Raw genomic sequence first — 18,020 nt, forward strand, 5'->3', positions numbered from 1 at the left:
TCTAAGGTTAAACGGCAGCAAAGGAAAGAAACACACTCGCTGTTTATTTGGGGGGAGGGGAAGTAGAGATTTGCAGCTAAGTTATCATGATCCCTCGCGCCACCCCCGGTCTGGCACTCAAGACTGACATGTACATCATCTATTAATTGCTGTTCGCAGACGCAGATACATAATATATTCATTTTTATCTTCGGTAAAATATAAATGGAATTGTCAGCGCGCTCGTGTCTGTTTGTTTGTATAAGGCTATCAAAAGAAGTCAGAGAGGAGGCTGTGGCCCGGATCCTGACCCTGATTGTATGAATAAGTAAGCAGGATGCAAGTGATTGGGTTAGATGCTGCGAAGATTTTTTTTTTTTCAAGTTAGGAAGAGGGTAAAAAGACAGTCTGGGGGGGGCGGAGGAAAACAGTGCACCCCCAAATCTCACACTTTGGCCCTCCTTGCAGTCGGTTGCTTTGCTGGCTTCTGCAGGCTTTTCAGGTCTCGCGGCGTAGACATGCCTGCCCCCCACCCCCTTCCTCGGTCTCCCCTTTCAGTTCAGATGTGCTGATGTGCAGACCGGATTCATCTTCCCGGAGCGGCGGCGGCGGCGGCGGCGGGCGCAGGCGGCGGCGGCGGCGGCTGGCGCTCGGCTGCCGGGTCCTGGCAGCGGCGGGGGCGCGGCGCGGGAGCGGGAGCTCGGGTGGCAGCTGAGCCCGCGGGGCGCCGCTCGCCCGGCCGCGGCCGTGGGAAGTTCGTCCGTGAGAAGGACCCGCCGGCAGGCTGCGAGCGCCCGCTCCGCCAGAGCCGCGTTTGCCCGCTGCTGCCCCTCCCCGCCTCGGGAGCCCAGCTCCTTACCTGCCCTCCGCCCACCCACGGGCCCCTTGCCAACTTCTCTCTGCAACTGGGGGTAACAGGCAGTTCTTGCCCTCTCTGCTGTCCCAACGGCACCCGCATGTCTCCGGACACCTGAAGACCCCGGTCCCGCCGAGGAGCCGCTCCGTGGGGAGAGGAGCACCGGTCCCCTCCATCGTGCACATCCACGCGGACCGCGGAAGCCTCACCTCCCGGCCCCGTCCCCTCCTTTTCCTCCAGGGGAGGAGGATGGGGTTGAAAACGCTTTCCCCGAGGATGCTCGTGTGGCTGGTGGCCTTGGGGACTGTTTTCTACGGGGATCTGTGGGTCTGCGCTGGCCTCGATTATGATTACACTTTCGATGGGAACGAAGACGATAAAGCGGAGACGATAGATTACAAGGACCCGTGTAAAGCCGGTAAGTGCCTCTCCGGCTTGGGACCGCGGCGCGCCGGGCACCGCGGCGCTGGATTGCCGATGGGCGGCGGTGGGAGCTCACCTGTTTCCTCCCCTCCCCTGCCAACCTCTCCGCCGCCCCTCCTTCTCGTCCCCTCCTTCCCTTGCCCTCCCTACTCCCAAGCGGCCGCAGCCGCGGCCCGAGGTGACTGGAGTTCTGTGCTAGTGGAATCGAGTGCCAAGCTCCGGTCTCCCAGTTTGGAAAAAAACGTCCTGGAGTTCTGATTCCCCTCCCCTCCCCCGGCAAAACGAAACGAGCCATAAACACAGCTGGCTGCCGTGGGTTTTAAATACCAGCATTCAGCCGGCTTTATGCCCGCAGGGGACAACACCTCCTCTTTGTTCCAGGGAGCCGTTCCCCAGCGCTCGCTGGAGCCCGAGTGGGCAGTTCCTTAAAAGGTGGGTGGGGATGGAGCTGCTACTTCGGGACACCTTTGCTCCCCACTTTTGCGCGGGTTTTCCAGAGCGGGTTCCAGGCGAGAAGGGGATTGTGACGACCTTGGGATCTCTCAGCCTAGATGGGATTCAAACGCATTCGCTCATAAACCTTTAAAAAAAAAAAGTTGCCACCCCATTCAAACTTGTGTCTTCCTTCCTGCGTACACCCCCGGGAACTGCAGTTGGCCTGGCACTGCCTGAAGCTCAGCTTCTCCTCGCCTGGCCCCGGAGCGCCTTGGGACCGTCCCCTCCCCTCCGCGCGTCCTGTGCCTCTGCAGGTCTCTGCTTCCGCGCGGGGCGGCGCTTTCCTCTCGCCGCCTCTGGTCCCAGCCGCACGTGCCGCTGCCGGCGACCACGTGAGCGCAGCGCCCCAGGGCGCCAGCGCCCACCGCGGCTCCGGCGGGGCTCCCGGACCCTAGCCCTGCTGAACTGAGGTTGAGGTGACCCGATTCAGTGTGGACTCACGACTGACTTCGGAAGGAAGGTTACAGGGATTGTTGGGGCCGACTTTCCAGGAGAGTTGTTTGTAAGCTGAAGGCACGTTCTGTCCCCTTTCTAGAGGTGTGGGCTCTGGCGAAACGAAGAGGAAAGGCGTGGGCAAAGTACCAAAAGTATCTATGCCTTTCCAGATTGTGTGCGGGGTTGGTCGGTCTGTGACTGCGAATTCTTCCCTTCTATAGCTAGGTAAACCTTATTCATCTTTTCTTGGGCCTTAAAGGAAGGCGAGATGTACAAAAATGAAAGAAAAGCCTGGAAATTCCCTTGTTAATATGTACCTTTGATGACACATTGCTCTGACAAGGAGGGTATGTGTGTCATGTTCTTGTTCTCATCAGATCTTTCTTTTTTTGGTGAACTCTTACTGCAGATACTTAAAACTGGAAGTAGCTTAGCAGAAATTTGTCAGTTTGGAACTCAGAATTCTGATTTAATTCAATTTTGGCTATTAAAGATTATAACTGTTCTGCTATCACCCTTAACACTCAGTCTATTCCACTGAAAGTTTCTTGGGACTTCCATGGAGGTCTGGAGGACACAACACGGTTTGCTATGGGATGACTAGTGGCTGAGCAACCAGAATTCAGTACTGAGCAACTCTCTAAACATACTTTTTTATTGAGAAATTAGTTTTGAGTAGTTTGCAACTGGGTGAAAATTGTGTGCTTCCTTGTAAGGTGGAAATGAAATATGTTATTTCTAAAGATTGTTACACACAACAGTATGGTGGTTACCAGAGGGAAGCGGGGTTGGGGATGCAGAAAAGTATAAAGGGGGTCGAATATATGGTGAGGGCAGGGGAATTGACTTTGGGTGGTGAATACACAATGCAGTATGCAGATGATATATTATAGAATTATACACATGAAACCTATATAACTTTACTAACCAATATCACTTCAATAAATTTAATAAAGAAAAAATATCGCCTAGGAAAACATCTATTCTGATGCTCTGTTGTGTGAAATATTCAACCAGCTATCAACCTGAGAAAAACAGAGCATATATATACATTGGTCCAATTCCAGGAAAATAAATATAGTTTTCTACACAAATTAACATCTGCCTTTTAAAAATCATCAACTTCAAATACACCTATATTATAAGAAGTTTCAAAAATTAGCTAATCCATTTTCAGAAGTTATGTTGTTTCAGGTTTATCTTACGTTAGAAATTGTCCAGAAGAAGTTTCTGTGAACGTAAGTGGTTTTTTTTCTATTTATGAATGTTTTTAATTATAAAATTTCAGTATTTGTACCATGTGTATTGAAACACCTCAAGCATAAATGTTTATGTTCCTCAGCAAATAAACATCTAGGGCAGGAAAAATCTTTAATAGCACTAGTTAATTTTTGAACATAGCTGTTGACGTTAAAACAAAAACAGAAACAACTTTGAATGGGTTATTACTCTGATCTTATTTCTTCCCTGACTTCAAGTACAAGAAGCATACGTGTGTGTGTGTGTGTGTGTGTGTGTGTAGTGAAAGTGGAATAAGAATGGCCTGTGTGGAAGGCCGAGAAGTTTGCCCAAAATCTGAGATCACTTTTTAAATTATCAACCCTGCTTTTAATTTAGTGAAATGAAAGGCTTTAATTTACCAACTTGGCTAAAGAGTGGCAAAAGTGTGGTGCCTCCCTTTTGGCACTGTATAAGACGAAAGTTGTAATAACAGGAAAAAAATTAAATAGAACATTGAAATCCCAAACAAGAGTCGAAGAAAGGTTACTAACATAAGAAAGATGACAGATACGTGAAAGACGGCTATGTAAAATCAAGAGAAACTGATCTCCAGACTCTGGACCACCTTTGATCCACCCTTTCCAGAGAGCAGAGTGGAGGGCACGGCCCTGGAATAAAGTGTCCTTTTTGAACTTTTCTAACAGGGGTCTTGATATTCCCCAAACTACACAGTGGTTTGATGTCACTGTGACTGACATAGCTTCATGGTTTCAGAGCACTTTCGAGTACATTGTTTCAACTCAACACAATAGCTCACTATGGTAGAATTTGTTAATCTTCCCATTACACAGATAGGATAACAGATGCTCGATGAGGTTAAACGCCTTTCTTAAGATGATCAGAACTTGATTTCAAGTCTCCCGGCTGCAAAGTCTGGCTGTATTAAATTATTACACTGCAGCCTTAGCTAGACTTTTGTAGGCCTTCCTTGAAATGCAAACAATAGAAGTTCATCCAGGTTTACCTGGAGTCTAGACTAGTACAAATGCAGTTACTTTCATATCTGATATGAGTGGAATGACTAAGAAAATAATTTCATTTTTCCAAACCTAATTAGAATGTAAAGTCCTTGAGGACAAAGGTCATACCTGATTTTTAATGTTTATCACAGGGATGGATTTCCACTGTTAGGTATCTAGTATGTTCTCTCAACACCTTCTTAGTATCTATAGATTATTAATATTGATTTTTATCCCTTATCTACAAACTTCTGCTCTAACCAAGATCAAATGTTATCCAAGGAAGAATATTCATAACTTGTTGAGCACTGTGCCATCGTTAATATATTTGTGAAACAATGTAATTTACCTATCTATCAGAACTCTGATTTCAAGTTCTTGAAACTATAGGTTGAAAAGGAAGCCTTGTGTTAATTTAACTGAACTTTGATTTAGAAAGACATTTTTGGTATAAGTGAAAGTAGTAGTTAATACATCACAGCTTCAGATATATTTATATAGCCAAATCCATTAGGATAGAATAGAGATAATTAATCTCTATATAAATAGATAAGCACAAAGATGCAAATAATTCAAAGGAATATCTGACTGTCTTTCTTCAGTGCAGTACATGGTCATCTGAATTTGCAATTAGATTTCTCTTACTCTCTGTGATTCAGGAGGGCCCTGAGGGACATTGAGAAGCTGACCTTGCAGGCAGTCATTCCAGAACAGAGACTAAGATGTCTTGTTTCATTGTTGAACTATTTCAATAGGTGTTAATCTGGATGTTAATATCTGTGAAGAGTCTAGACAAATTCAATGTGTAAATTAATCTCTCAGATTTGTCTAGAGATTACCTGGAAAAGCAGAGACCTGATAAACCAACCTGGAATTCACAAATACCCTCTCTCTCTACACCTCCTTCCCCCCTGCTTCTGTCTCCCCTGACCGCTTCCTCCCTCCCTTCTTTCTTCCTCTCACTTTCTTTCTTTTTTTTTTTTCTCTCATTTTTTTTTATACTTAAGAGGGATATCAGGAAAGCTTAGGAAATTGAAATATAATATCCAATAAAGGAGATTGAAGAAATTAGTATTTTGGATGATGGATAGAGACTGATAAGACTGATGAATATATTTGTCCAGAAGAGTAAAATCCTCTTAGACAAGTGTGAGCACCCTGAAAAAAGACTTTCTACCTTGAATCTTCTAAGTAAATGACTCCTTTTGTGGAAAAAAATCCAAGCATAATTAAAGGTCAGTGACTTGAAAGGTTAATTTTGTCTTCAGAGTAGCATATACAGGCCTGTTTAAATAGAAATAGTTTTTTGGCATCTTAAAGGATTCTTCTTTCTGCTTTGCTTTATAACCAGTGTCCTAGTGTCCTAGTATACTAATTCTTAGGATAATTTTCATAAGTTTATAATGTCTCAGTAAGATATTATCATTATTTCAGTACTCAATATTGCACTTTCTTGCTTCATTGGCAGCCTCCTAGGTGTGGCATTTTAGAATTTGATGTGCAACCCACGTCTACTTAATTCCATCGCAACATCAAATATCCAAACATATATTTCTCGGTCAGCACCTCTCTAGGTTGCCAAGCCCTCATGTTAAAAATGCGTTTCATCTAGCTACTTCTTTTAGCCAGGCTCTCCTGTTTTAGTTTTCATTCCTCAGATCTTGAGTTTTTTTCTCCTCCTGCTTCTGGGGCCAACTCAGAAGTGGTCAAAATACAGTTTCTGCAAAAGGGATGAATAAGGCATTATATTCTGTATACTTGAAATCTGTCCTTCATTTGCCAGTAGTAATTCTTTAGCCTTTGTCGTGAGGGCCCACATCAATTTCTGGCCTGCAAATGGCAGTTATTGTTATTAGGTATGAATAAGATAGATAATTTTTTCTTAAATATATTCCTTCAGTCAAATCTGTGCATTATTATATGAATTACCTCAGAGAAGACATTCCAGTTAAGAGATTCCCACCTTCTCTGTTAGGCCCCCTTAGTCCATAGTGAAAGAGTTTAAAGTGTGTAAGAGCCTAGCGAAACCCTTTTAAAAAAGTTAATGTAATTCTACAACTTTTCCTTATGATAGTTCAAGTTTTTGCAAAAGTCTAATTTATGCCATTCAGAGTTTCTTCTGCAGAAATTAGTTTCCCTACATTGTATATGTATGAATCCATCTGATCAACTTGCTTTGATTTAAAATTTGGACTCACTTGCCCTGTAGTTGCCACCATGTTCTTTGTAAACCTTGAGAATATTAGTCACATTAACAATCCCTTTGCCCTCTGAATCACCAGGTTTAGTGGATAGAGGCAAGCCCTTAAATTTTTCTAAAACTCAGGTAGAAAGTATCAAGTGCTAGCAATTTACCATCATTACTTTTTTTTTCCTTTGAGAATATTATCTATCGCTTCTAATAGAACCTTTGACTCATCACTTTAAAATATTTAAAACTGAGTCCTTCCTAAGCTTTTCTAAGAATGCTTAGAAAAGATAGAGGCAAATAATCCATTTAAAATGAGGCCTTGCACATCCTGCTGGGACCATCTGGTGTCTGGGGAGGTGGGGGAAGGGGGTCAGCACGTTCCCCCTGAACTGTAGGAAAGCCCCCTGCAGCATCTTGAGCCCACGGCTAGGCCTGGGCTAGGCCTGGGCTAGGCCAGGGTTCAGGTGCCTGGCAAGATTCCTGGGGATGTAGGATTTCCTCTACTGGGGAAATTTTGAGGCCTCTTACAATTCTTTTGTATCCAGGATCTGGAATTAATCGTGGACTTATCCTTCCTAAATTAAGGAGTGGAGAGTCCTCTCTCCAACCCTGGCTATGGCCGAATGATTTAGCAATATGGCTCTAGTGGTTTGTTTTCCTTTAGTTATCTATTGAATAAGAATGCTAGGGAGGAAAAGTTTTTTTTAAAAATTTACAGCCTCAAAGCTATGGAATGAATTCCATAAAATGTGTTCTTCCCCAGAGAGCGGGAAGAGGGACTCCTTTGCTTATTTCTTTAGTTCTTGCCATTGTCAGCCCTGAAAATGGAATATTGACTATTAGGTTTTGAGACATTGTGGGCTGGCTAATGGAATGCTTGTTTTGTCAGCTCCTTACAAAATGTGTGCTAATCCTGTCAAGCTGGTCTAAAGAGCTCAACTATATATTTGTATTAAGTATTGTAAATTAGGTGTTAATTGAAATCCAGAAAGTGAACTAAAGAGGTGTTTGTCTTACTCAGCTCTTCTCCTGCAATTTACATTATAGCTTAAGCTAAAATATTTGCTTTCAACCATATTAAAAAAAAAACTTCCTCAAATGAAAATAGTTCTAAAAAATTGAAACCATACATTAAATAGGTCAGAAGTGCTTCCCAAATTTATTATTTTTCCAAACAAAATCTAGCTTTATGTTTTAATATGCTGCTCAAAGCTTTCACTTCAATGTTTAAAAAAGACATTTCAATGGTTTTTAACAGACTGCACCATTTTACAAATTGCGGGAGTCATTATGGAGATGGAGACCGAAACCATGTATTTATATCAGCATTTGATATTTCCTGGGTTGTTGAACTTCCTATTAATGCCATTTAATTTGTGATAGGGGAGGCAGAGGTGGAGGGGTAAAGGGCGGAATAGTTTCTTCATTCCTTTCATTTCTCATCAAGTTAACCTGTCAACACATGGGTTGTGTACCACCGAGACACCTTGAATGGCCCCTGGCCTGGTTGCTCATATCAACATCTTCTGAGCTCTCTCCTTTGGCCATGAGTGGGTTTGAAGTGTTTATTGGAATAATCTCAGTTCTTGCACAGCATTGGGAACCACCTTGGCATCGGTTCAGTGGATTGACTGTCCTGGAAGGATGGTGCTCCATCTCTGCCCTGATCGTTTTAAGCACAAATGCCTAGTAGTTGAGGGTTTATGGTATTTTGTGTTTTGTATTCAGGTTATTGTGTTATTAAGTATGCCTCACCTCATGGAGCTTAAAATATCCCAAGGAAGAACATCATGCGTAACTAGAAAACAGACAAATGGAGAAGTTTCAAGAGAATAAATTCTTGGACCCCATATACCTCTGATATCTAAGCCTTCATGACTCATGCCAAAAGCACATAGTTCATATTTTTACATTAAACATTTTAAATAAGCTCCTGTCTTCACTATATTCTCATCAATTAACATTATTGTTATCCCTTTGGACACAGAAGAAACCGAGACTCAGAAAGGTTTAGTGGCTGGGCTGTCATCACACTTGGTAAGCAGTGAGAACTTGAACCCAGGTTCTGTACTCCAGTGCCTTTTTTTTTGAATCTCCATCACTGTGCTTTTCTTTACTGAGAATATATCTCGCCTTCAACATTCTTGCGTTGCAGAAACCATCTACTGTATTGTCAGAGTAAGGCCAATACTTTTGGTTGCATGGAACATAGCACAGACCCTCCTCCATTTCAAGAGAGTATTTTTTAAGTGTGGAGAGTTACCAGTGAATGCCCCAGTTAGGTATGAGACTAATGAAAATGCCAAATAGTGTAATGGAGACACTGCTGTGTTGCCCCAAGAACATAAATTGTGACAGCAGGCTTTCCATGTCGATTAAGGCAGGGGTTGAACTGGATTTGATTAGGATACAGTCATTAGTGTCCTGTTCTTGGCACAGGCTCTAGCATTTTCTGTGGTACTTATTAAATTGTTTCACACTTTCAGTTTGCTTTCTGAGTATTCAGTGAATTCATGATTATGAGCCCACTGAAGAGTGTGAAGAAGATCCTTTGAAATGCAGGTGATTCAGGAAAGTGGTTTACAGTGTACATTATGTGTGTGAACGATGTGCGAATGCCTTTGAGAAAACAAATATGCTGTGAGAAGGTACCTGAATAACTTGATCTTTTTCAATCTCAACTTGTCTAAAAGCCCTAAGGTCAAAAGCTTGAAAGCTTTTTAGGGATCGTAGGGTTAACTAAACTTCTTGGAACGCCAGTCTGATTTTCTAAAGGTAGGATGTCTGGTACATTCAAAATATATACTATATGTAATACTTATTATATTACAATTCCTTTGAAGAAAACGTATATATTTTGTTTTAGTAAATTATCAGGTTTTCTAGGAGGAAGAATTTCTGCTTGTACTTGTTCCCTAACAAAAATGGGTTAGAACAAAATCTGGTAAAAGAGGCTGCTCCCCTTTTCTGCTTCCTTTTCTAAGCATAAGTACAAGGGAAAGCTTTTCTTCTATACATATTTCTTAGTCCCAGGAGAAGAAATACTATGTATTGAGACCTGGGCGGAGTATAGACTGCAGGCAATCATCCGGGGGAGAATAATTCGTGTTTGCCATCTGGAAAGGGTAATGAAGTAATCAGGGCCTTATGTGAGTCTCTGGGGAAAGAGATTTGTGAGCAGTTTGCTGGGCGAACTAGTGACAAGAGTTAAAATACAGAAAGAAGATATTGATTATAGAATATACTTCCAGGGCATCTGGGGATTAAAATGTTTCCAATAAGAACGGAGTTCTAGTATAGCGATGGAGCTCAGTGGTGGAATGTGGCTTCGTACACAAAACTGTAGACTTCATAAACAAGTATCTTGTAATAGATCTTATTTCTATATTGAATGGCACCTGTAGCTTAGTGTTTTAAGATAACTTGCCTTATGTCACCCAGTGATAGAATCAGATTTTGAATCCAGAACTCTGGATACCACTTGTTGCCATTGTTGTGATGATATTTCTTTCTTCTTCTTGTTTTTGTTTCTTTGGTATTGGTACGTTTTTGCAAATTGGGGTTGGCTTTAAAAATTAATTTTTAAGATTTCAGGGAGGCAGACTAGTGCATCTATTAAAAACTTGGGCTTTGGAGTTTAATGGACATGGGTTCAAATACTGGACCCACCATGTAGTAACTATGTGTGGCTTTGGGGGAGTTATTTAACCCCCTTATACCTCAGTTTTCTGAACTATAAAATGAAGTTGATGTCGTGATCCTCATGGTGTTATTACAAGAATTAAATGAATGTATAGTAAAAACCACTTTGTCTGGAACATGGTAAACATTGTATAATTTTTATACATAGTAGCATAAATATGTAGGAGGTAGGTAGAGGTTTTTTTTTTTGAATTGCAGCTACTTATTTGTGGGGAGATGATCTTTATAAAAACATTTGGGGGTAAAATTCTTTTTTTCCATGTATAAAAATACATTCATACCTCAAGCCATCTAAACATTGCAATCGAGAGGTAAAACCCCCAAATAGATCTTTTTTTTTGTTTGGAAAGATTTTAGAGATAACCGATGTAAACATGTTGATATGTTGTTCTCTTGGCTATTTGCTCAAATGTCTGATACACTCAATCGATTTTCAAATATTGACAATTTTTAGTTCACATTGACTAATGTGTGAATAGAATCTTGGCTACCTCATCTTTAGCAATTTCTGGTTCAGATTTTATTTGCCATGTGGATTAATTTGAAAAGCTTACATACTTGCAGTCCTGTGTTTACACAGAGTCAAGTTTAAGCACATGGCTCTAAGCTACAAATATTCATGAATTTATCAAACCCTTATTGAACGCTTACTGTGAATGAAACATGGATTTATCTTTGGGTTACAGAATTATGAAATATGATGCAGTGCCTGACTCATGTAGTCTTAACTTTACCATTTGCGGGAAGATGATAATTTCTGCATAAATAGTTGTTTATAGTCAAATCACATAATTGTATGCTAAAGTTATTTCAATTTAGTATTTGAAAACGGATACTATTATAAATTATGATAATCAGAATGCATATACTTATAAATTTTCCCTGGAATATTCTTTATTTATGGTGTGCAGTCATCCCCCCCTTATCCACAGGGTATATGTTCCAGACCTCAGCAGATGTCTGAAACCGTGGATAGCGCCAAACCCTATACATACTATGTTTTTTTCCTCTACATGCATACCTATGATAAAGTTTAGTTTATAAATTAGGCAATTTCATGGATAGAAGATTAGCTCTTACTGCAGATCTTAGCAACCTTAGCATATGGTTTTGTTCTTTCCTCATTAAGTCAAGAATTTTTACCTTTTCACTATACCTTTTCACAATACGGCTTCCCTTTGGCCAGCCTCACTATTCCTGCACTTTGTTGCCACTATTAAGTAGAATAAGGGTGACTTTACTACAGGCCCTGTGATACCACCGCGGTTGATCTGATGACCAAGAAGGCTACTACGTGACTAATGGGCAGGGAACATCTATAGGGAGGAGAGGCTGGACAAAGGAGTGGTTCATGTGCAGGGTGGGCAGTGTGGAATTCCCGAGATTTCATCATGATACTCAGAACAGCACATAATTTAAAACTTATAAATTGTTTATTTCTGGAATTTTCCATTTAATGTTTTTTGGTCACTGCATGGACAACTAAAATGGGAAGTGAAACCTCAGATAAGCAGGGACTCCTGTACGAAGAATAATGCTTTGTGGAGGCCATGACAACTTTTAAGTAGGTGCTTTGCAGACTTTGTTATGTGGCAGTGGACTGGGACGGGATGTAACCAATAATTACTTATGTAATTATTTGCAAGGAGTCTGCATTAGCAATCATGGTTTCCATTTATTTTATTTTTTCAAATAGTTTGATTTAAAAATATTTGTCATATTTTCCCACATTATCTGCTAGAATACATTTCTGTCCTCCACACTCTATCCTTATCCTTAAATACATTTAAAGGTACATGTGTTGTTGTTGTTTGGTTTGTTTTGTTTACAGGTCAGGGGAAGCAAAAGCAAATGATTAAATAAATGAAATTAAGGTTTAGTTTTTTTTATTTGCACTATTCCACTGTGGTTTTGAAAAGCAAATATAAGTTTCGCTTTCTTTAAATAATTCTACATGAGTAGTAGTGTGGCAGTTGGAAAACAAATTATACTGGTAGTCAAGAAATGTAAATGCTGGTACTGGCTCTGCCCCCGCATTTGCGTATAACTTTGTGGACATCCCTTAATTTTCATGGGCCTCGGTCTCTGAGGCTTGGAACTCCCTGAGGCTGTTCAAGCCCTAAGAATTTTTGAATCCTCTGTCTCTGACATAAGAAGCAAGAACTCTTCTGAAGTGGTACTAGTAAGTCGCAAGGCTAATGATCCACACTGTCCACTGAGAGGAAAGGTGAAATGTTTACACTTCTCCACTGGTCACTCTTCCTAATGCCTCCAGTTAAATCATGGCAGCCGCCAGGCTGCTGCTGTAGTAAGCTGTGCAGGTCCCTGACTTGAGTGCCCAAATTAGCCTGGAAGGCAATTTCTGCAGTTTCCCATTCCTCTTTTTCTGCCTCAGTCTGCCAGTAAAAAATCTGCCAAAAGATTGATAAGTTAGAGGGGCTTCACCTATGTGCTTATCAGAGCATGTCAGTCTCATGTTACCATCAGAATTGAACGTTGCTCATTTGGATATATTTCACAGGAGAGGTGATTTTTCACATCGGGTGAGCAGAACGTGGTCCGTGGATGGAGAGAGTCCAATCCTTTCAAGTTAGGGGTCAATATAATGGATAGAAGAGGCACTTGCAAGGATATTATAGGAAACTTTTTCTGGTTTAAAGCATTTTACTAAATATACGACATATTAAAATATACATGCTTATATCTATTAATCACTTGTATCTAATTTGAAAACATTTTCCCAGTTGGCACAAGTGTATATTGTTAATTATCTCTATAAAATTCAACTTCACAAACCTTCAATTTTTCTGAATTGTCTAGTAAATTAACTTATTTTTCATCATAAATTAACTTATTTTATGTATAATATAGTTTTTTTTTAAAAATGATTCTCAAAGAAATCATTGGCAAAGGGAGTTTTCATTCTTGAGCTTTTATGAAAGCAATAGAAATTAATAGCATGAACCTAGGTAGTGTAGTTTAGTTTAAAGAGCGTTGGATATTGTGTCAGGATACCTAGGTACAAGTTTTGGCTCTTCTATGTTTAATTATATTATCTTGGTCTACGTACTTAATGTTTCTTAACTTAAATTCTTCAATTTGTAACACGGGGATCCTGATATCTAGTTTGTAAAACATGTAAGGATTAAATGCACAAGGTCTTGGTAAACTATGATGCACTGTACAGATGTAAATTAATACAACCAATATTTACACCTGATATGTTTCAAGAAGATGCTTGGGGGATTTAAAATAAGATGTGTTTCCTTCTTATATGGATATTAATATCTATCAGAAAAAAAGCAATACATGTTTTGATTATCAGCATAAAAGTGCAATAAACAAAACAGTGTGGTAACACAGAGGAGAAATGAATTAATTGTTTGGGATAGAGAAGGTTTCTTAAGGAAAATGACATTTGAGCTGGATCTTGAAGTCCTATAATTTTTTTTCCTGTAGAAAAACTGGCGCAAAGCTTTAGAGTCAAATAAGTAAGATAAAAACAAAAGCGCGAAGATTCATGGAATTTTAAGAAAGCATAGAAAATGGTAAATAATCTCATGCGGGCAGAGCAAAGGGTACATAAGGGTGTGTGCTTGAGAAGAAATGATTCTGGAAGGTGCGTGTAAGGGATCTTTAATGCCCAGCTAATGAGTGTGAACTTGATCCCCTTGGAAGTGGGAAGGGGACTTACTGAAAATGATTGGCTTGTTTACCACCACATTTTATAAAGATAGGTGACAATGTAAAGGACGGTCTTATGTAGTTGGTGTAGGTAGTTAAGAGCGAGTGGAGGCATGGTGACTCATTAGAGTTCTGGGCGTTGATGAGTGCTTGCCTTGGACTGTGTCAGTAGTTCTAGAAAAGAGGGATTCGATTTTAGAGACCCGTTACTAATTGGGTGACCTTGAGCTGAACATACTTGAATGACTCTCCAGTGATACAGAAGAGTAAGGTAAGAAACAAAGAATAAAAAACAAACAAATAAACAAAAAAAACAAGTTTGTGGTTTTGTAAAGCAAATAAAGTTGACTTGGAGATCCCATTGAGCTGCATGTAATCTTGATGTTTGTTTTTACAAGTTCCCTTATATTGTTGGTGTTCTTTAGGTTTATATTGGTTATATTTGGACTTTTGTGTTCTATATTAACTTTCAAATCAACTTGTCAAATCCCACTGTTTAGATTTAGATTGGAATTGCCTTGATTCCGTGGGTTAATTTAGAGAGAATTATTTTTATTTTAAGCCATGAACATGGTATACATATCTGTATTTGCTTAGGTCTTCTTTAATATTGTTTAATATGTTTTTAATATTTTTGTAATATTTTAATATTTTTATCTGTAATTTTTTCTCCATGTTTTGATCGATTTATTCATACAAATTTCCATTTTTTGATGACATGAACGTATCTTTTTATGAAATTTCTCTGTTAAGCCTTTTGCAGCTTTTGTGTAGAAATCTATTTGATTTTTGTATATATTTACTTTTTACCTAACATTCTTAACAGTCTCTCATTAGTTTTAATAATTTATTTATATATTCTTCACATAGGCAATCATATTATCTGCAAGAAACATGTAGTTTTATTTCTTCCTTTACAATCCTTTTTAAAATTTAATTCAATATTTTTTGCCTTACTGTGCTGATAGTCCTCTAGAGTTTCATAGAAGTGATGACTGAGGGATAGTTTACTCTGTTCCCAATTTTTAAGAGAATGCTTTCAATTATTTACAATTATGCTGTTTGATGTTTTCTATTAAATAATTTACTTAGTAATATTAACCCAGTTTGCATTCCATAGACGAATCCAATTTGAGCATGATCTACTACAGGCATGCCTTGGAGATGTTGTGAGTTTGATTCCAGACTACAATAAAGCGGGTCACACAAACTTTTTGGTTTCCCAGTGCATATAAAAGTTATATTTACACTATACCGTGCTCTTTCAAGTGGGCAATAGCATTATGTCTAAAACAATGTACACACCTTAAACAAAAATGCTTTATCGCTAAAAAAAAAAATTAAAAAAAAAATGCTAACTATCATCTGAGCCTTCAGCAAGTTGTAATCTTTTTGCTGGTGGAGTGTCTTGCCTCAATTTTGATAAAAATGTGATATCTGCAAAGTGCAACAAAGCAAAGCACAATAGTATGAGGTATTGAGGTATGCCTGTATTCTTTTTTGCATGCTTAAATTCAGTTCATTGACATTTAGTTCGGAATTTTTGTATCTACGTTTCTTAGTTAAATTGGCCTGAAATTCTTCTTTGACTGTTCTTGGTGTTGGGTGTCAAGATTATGTTAGTCTCATAAATACTTTGGTATAATTTGTGGAACATTGGAGTTATTTGTTCCCTTAATGAACTTGAAAGGATTTTTCTTTGCTTCTTTTGGGGATGTGGGTGTACCAACATTTCAGGACAAGTTTAAAGTAAATTTCTTTGTTTGAGTTATTTGGACTACCATGGTCATATCAATTTAGAATGCCAGCCTACTTTGGGGATGATTTTTACTTATGAGTTCAGAAGACAATTGCTCCTATACCCTTAATTTCAAGCTTTTAAAAAATCAATTTTTGTGCTATTACCTGGGGTGGTATGTATTTAATTTTTATTCTTCCTTAAACGTAGGAGTCTCAGATATGGGAGTCCCAGATTATCAAATTAAATTTCCCAGTTTGGATGTGCCTTGGACTGTGTCTTCTGTCCTCTGAGCCTTGCTTGACAACAAAATCTAATAGTCATGACAATCTTGCTTGGAAATGCCTGCTGTTGAAAGCTGGCTTTTTAGTCTTCTGCTTATCTTTCTGGATTCTCTCCTTCACTCAACCATGAAAATGTTTTTGCTCATTCTGTCATATATTAAGGGAGATTTTTTAAAATATCTAAATATTTAAATAGTTTAAATATTTAAATATTTAAAAATATTTAGCATTTTTACTTATGCAGGAAGCTCAGCCATGTTGGCAGAAATAGTTGTCTCTAAAGAGGACTTTAAATATTAAAAAGTTCTTTAAAATGTTAAACATCATTAGGCATTTCCTTGTAGAACTTAAAAACGATGGTGATTAAATGCTTTATTTAAAACTCACTTATTATTATATATTAAATATAATCATAAAGTCTTCTGTGAGAATTTATCATAGATCTAATTTTGTTAACATGATCATTTCATAACAATTAAGCGACCATCTATTTTAACTGTCTTTTCAAGATACTCATGAATTATTTGTGAAGACTTTATTGTAAATATAAATATTTTTATGCCCTTCACTTAAAAAGATTCAATTCAAATTTCATGGGGGAAGAATATCCATATGTACTCAAATTAGCCATTGTGACTTTCAAGGGAAGGACACTGCTTGAATGAAGCAGTGTGCGAGTTACCTGCCCTGACTACTGCTGCCTTTAGGCGAATTTGATTAGTGTTTAACCTGCAGAAAGAGCTAAGATTCTGTCTTCCCTAAACTTTCCAGTGAGGTAGATCGGGAATGTGTTTCTGCATCTTTTGATATTTAATGCATTCTATTTTATTGATTTTGAAAAAAGCAACTCTTCAATTAAAAAAAAAAAACAGTAAGGTTTTTCTTTTTCCTATTTTTTAAATTTAAAAGAAAAAGAATTTCTTTAATTCCTTCTGACATGATTATTCAAACTTTTACTAATACAACTTTAACTTCAGTTGACATTTACACGCACTCACAATTTTCTGTATTACCTTTCAGTTACGGGGCTGCAAAAGAAATCTTATCTTTAATTTGTAGAAATGTAGCTCTGAATGTCCTTTTAGAGATTATAGCTCCCGAACTCCTCATATTAGAGCCACTACAGTGCTTTTCTGAAGTCTTAATTAATCCCAGTGATTGTGCTTAACCTATCTTGGAGCAGATGATATAAATACGTGAAGTTGGTGGTAATGGTTTGTGTGTATGAATGGAAGTGAATTAGAAAGGTCACTCACTGCCCTACAATGTGTCATCCACTGATTCATTATGATTTTCTAAAAATATGCCATTAATAATTTATTCAAATTAAGCATTGTTATCGCTATGCCCCTTTTCTTTTAAAACACAAATAGTCTATGCTGGGTAAATACTGAGTCATTAACATGAAAATAATTAGTGAGAAAAATCAAGCCCATTTCATAAATATACTAGGAACACAGAAAATAAGAAGATGGAGAAAGCAGCTCTGACGATAACCCTAGCTTACTTCACACTTCGCTTTTAGGCAGCTCACAGTCTGGGTACCCCAGTGACTCTCTTGTCTTTTGAACTTCTGTGTTCCTTATATTGGTGCCTCTGCATTATGCTCAGTCATTCCAGGTCAGTTAGCCTTGAGCTGGAGTGTGGAGTGTGGTTATAGAGATTTTTCTTCTCTAAAGAAATTCTTCTGACCTTATTTTAGATTTTCTTCAACATGGTAGCTATTTCCCTCAACTCCATTCCTTCTCATAACTCTACTTTGAGTCATTAGTGAGCATGTAAGCTGCTAGTGAGCATTTGAGTGAGGCTGTCACTTGATAGCCTTATCAACTTCCATAGACTGAGAATCTTTCAACTGCTTCTTTAGTAAGGTTTTTTATATGAGTATTCATTACTTAAAGAAAACTTGCTCCAAATGGAATGATCATATTTATTGATATGGGATTGAAATCTTAATAAATTTAAGCTATGTGAACTTCTGCTTCTGCACAGG

General features: G+C 38.8%; 1 protein-coding gene across 4 annotated transcripts in view; it reads left to right on the forward strand.

The window, feature by feature from the left end:
- The first annotated feature begins 403 nt into the window (after positions 1 to 403).
- TLL1 (tolloid like 1) overlaps positions 404 to 18,020 on the forward strand; it is a 165,874-nt gene continuing 148,257 nt past the window's right edge. Inside the window, exon 1 of one of the 4 annotated variants that reach the window (XM_039876316.1) lies at positions 404 to 1,253. In XM_039876316.1, coding sequence (XP_039732250.1) covers positions 1,085 to 1,253 — 169 coding nt within the window. In that variant the 5' untranslated portion in view covers positions 404 to 1,084. Of the gene's footprint in view, positions 1,254 to 3,114; positions 3,427 to 18,020 lie in introns of those variants that run through there. The other 3 variants (XM_039876317.1, XM_039876318.1, XM_039876319.1) reach the window with 3 other exon arrangements.

The sequence above is a fragment of the Pteropus medius genome, unplaced genomic scaffold (genome assembly GCF_902729225.1).
Source record: "Pteropus medius unplaced genomic scaffold, Ma_sr-lr_union100, whole genome shotgun sequence".
Taxonomy (NCBI): Eukaryota; Metazoa; Chordata; class Mammalia; order Chiroptera; family Pteropodidae; genus Pteropus; species Pteropus medius.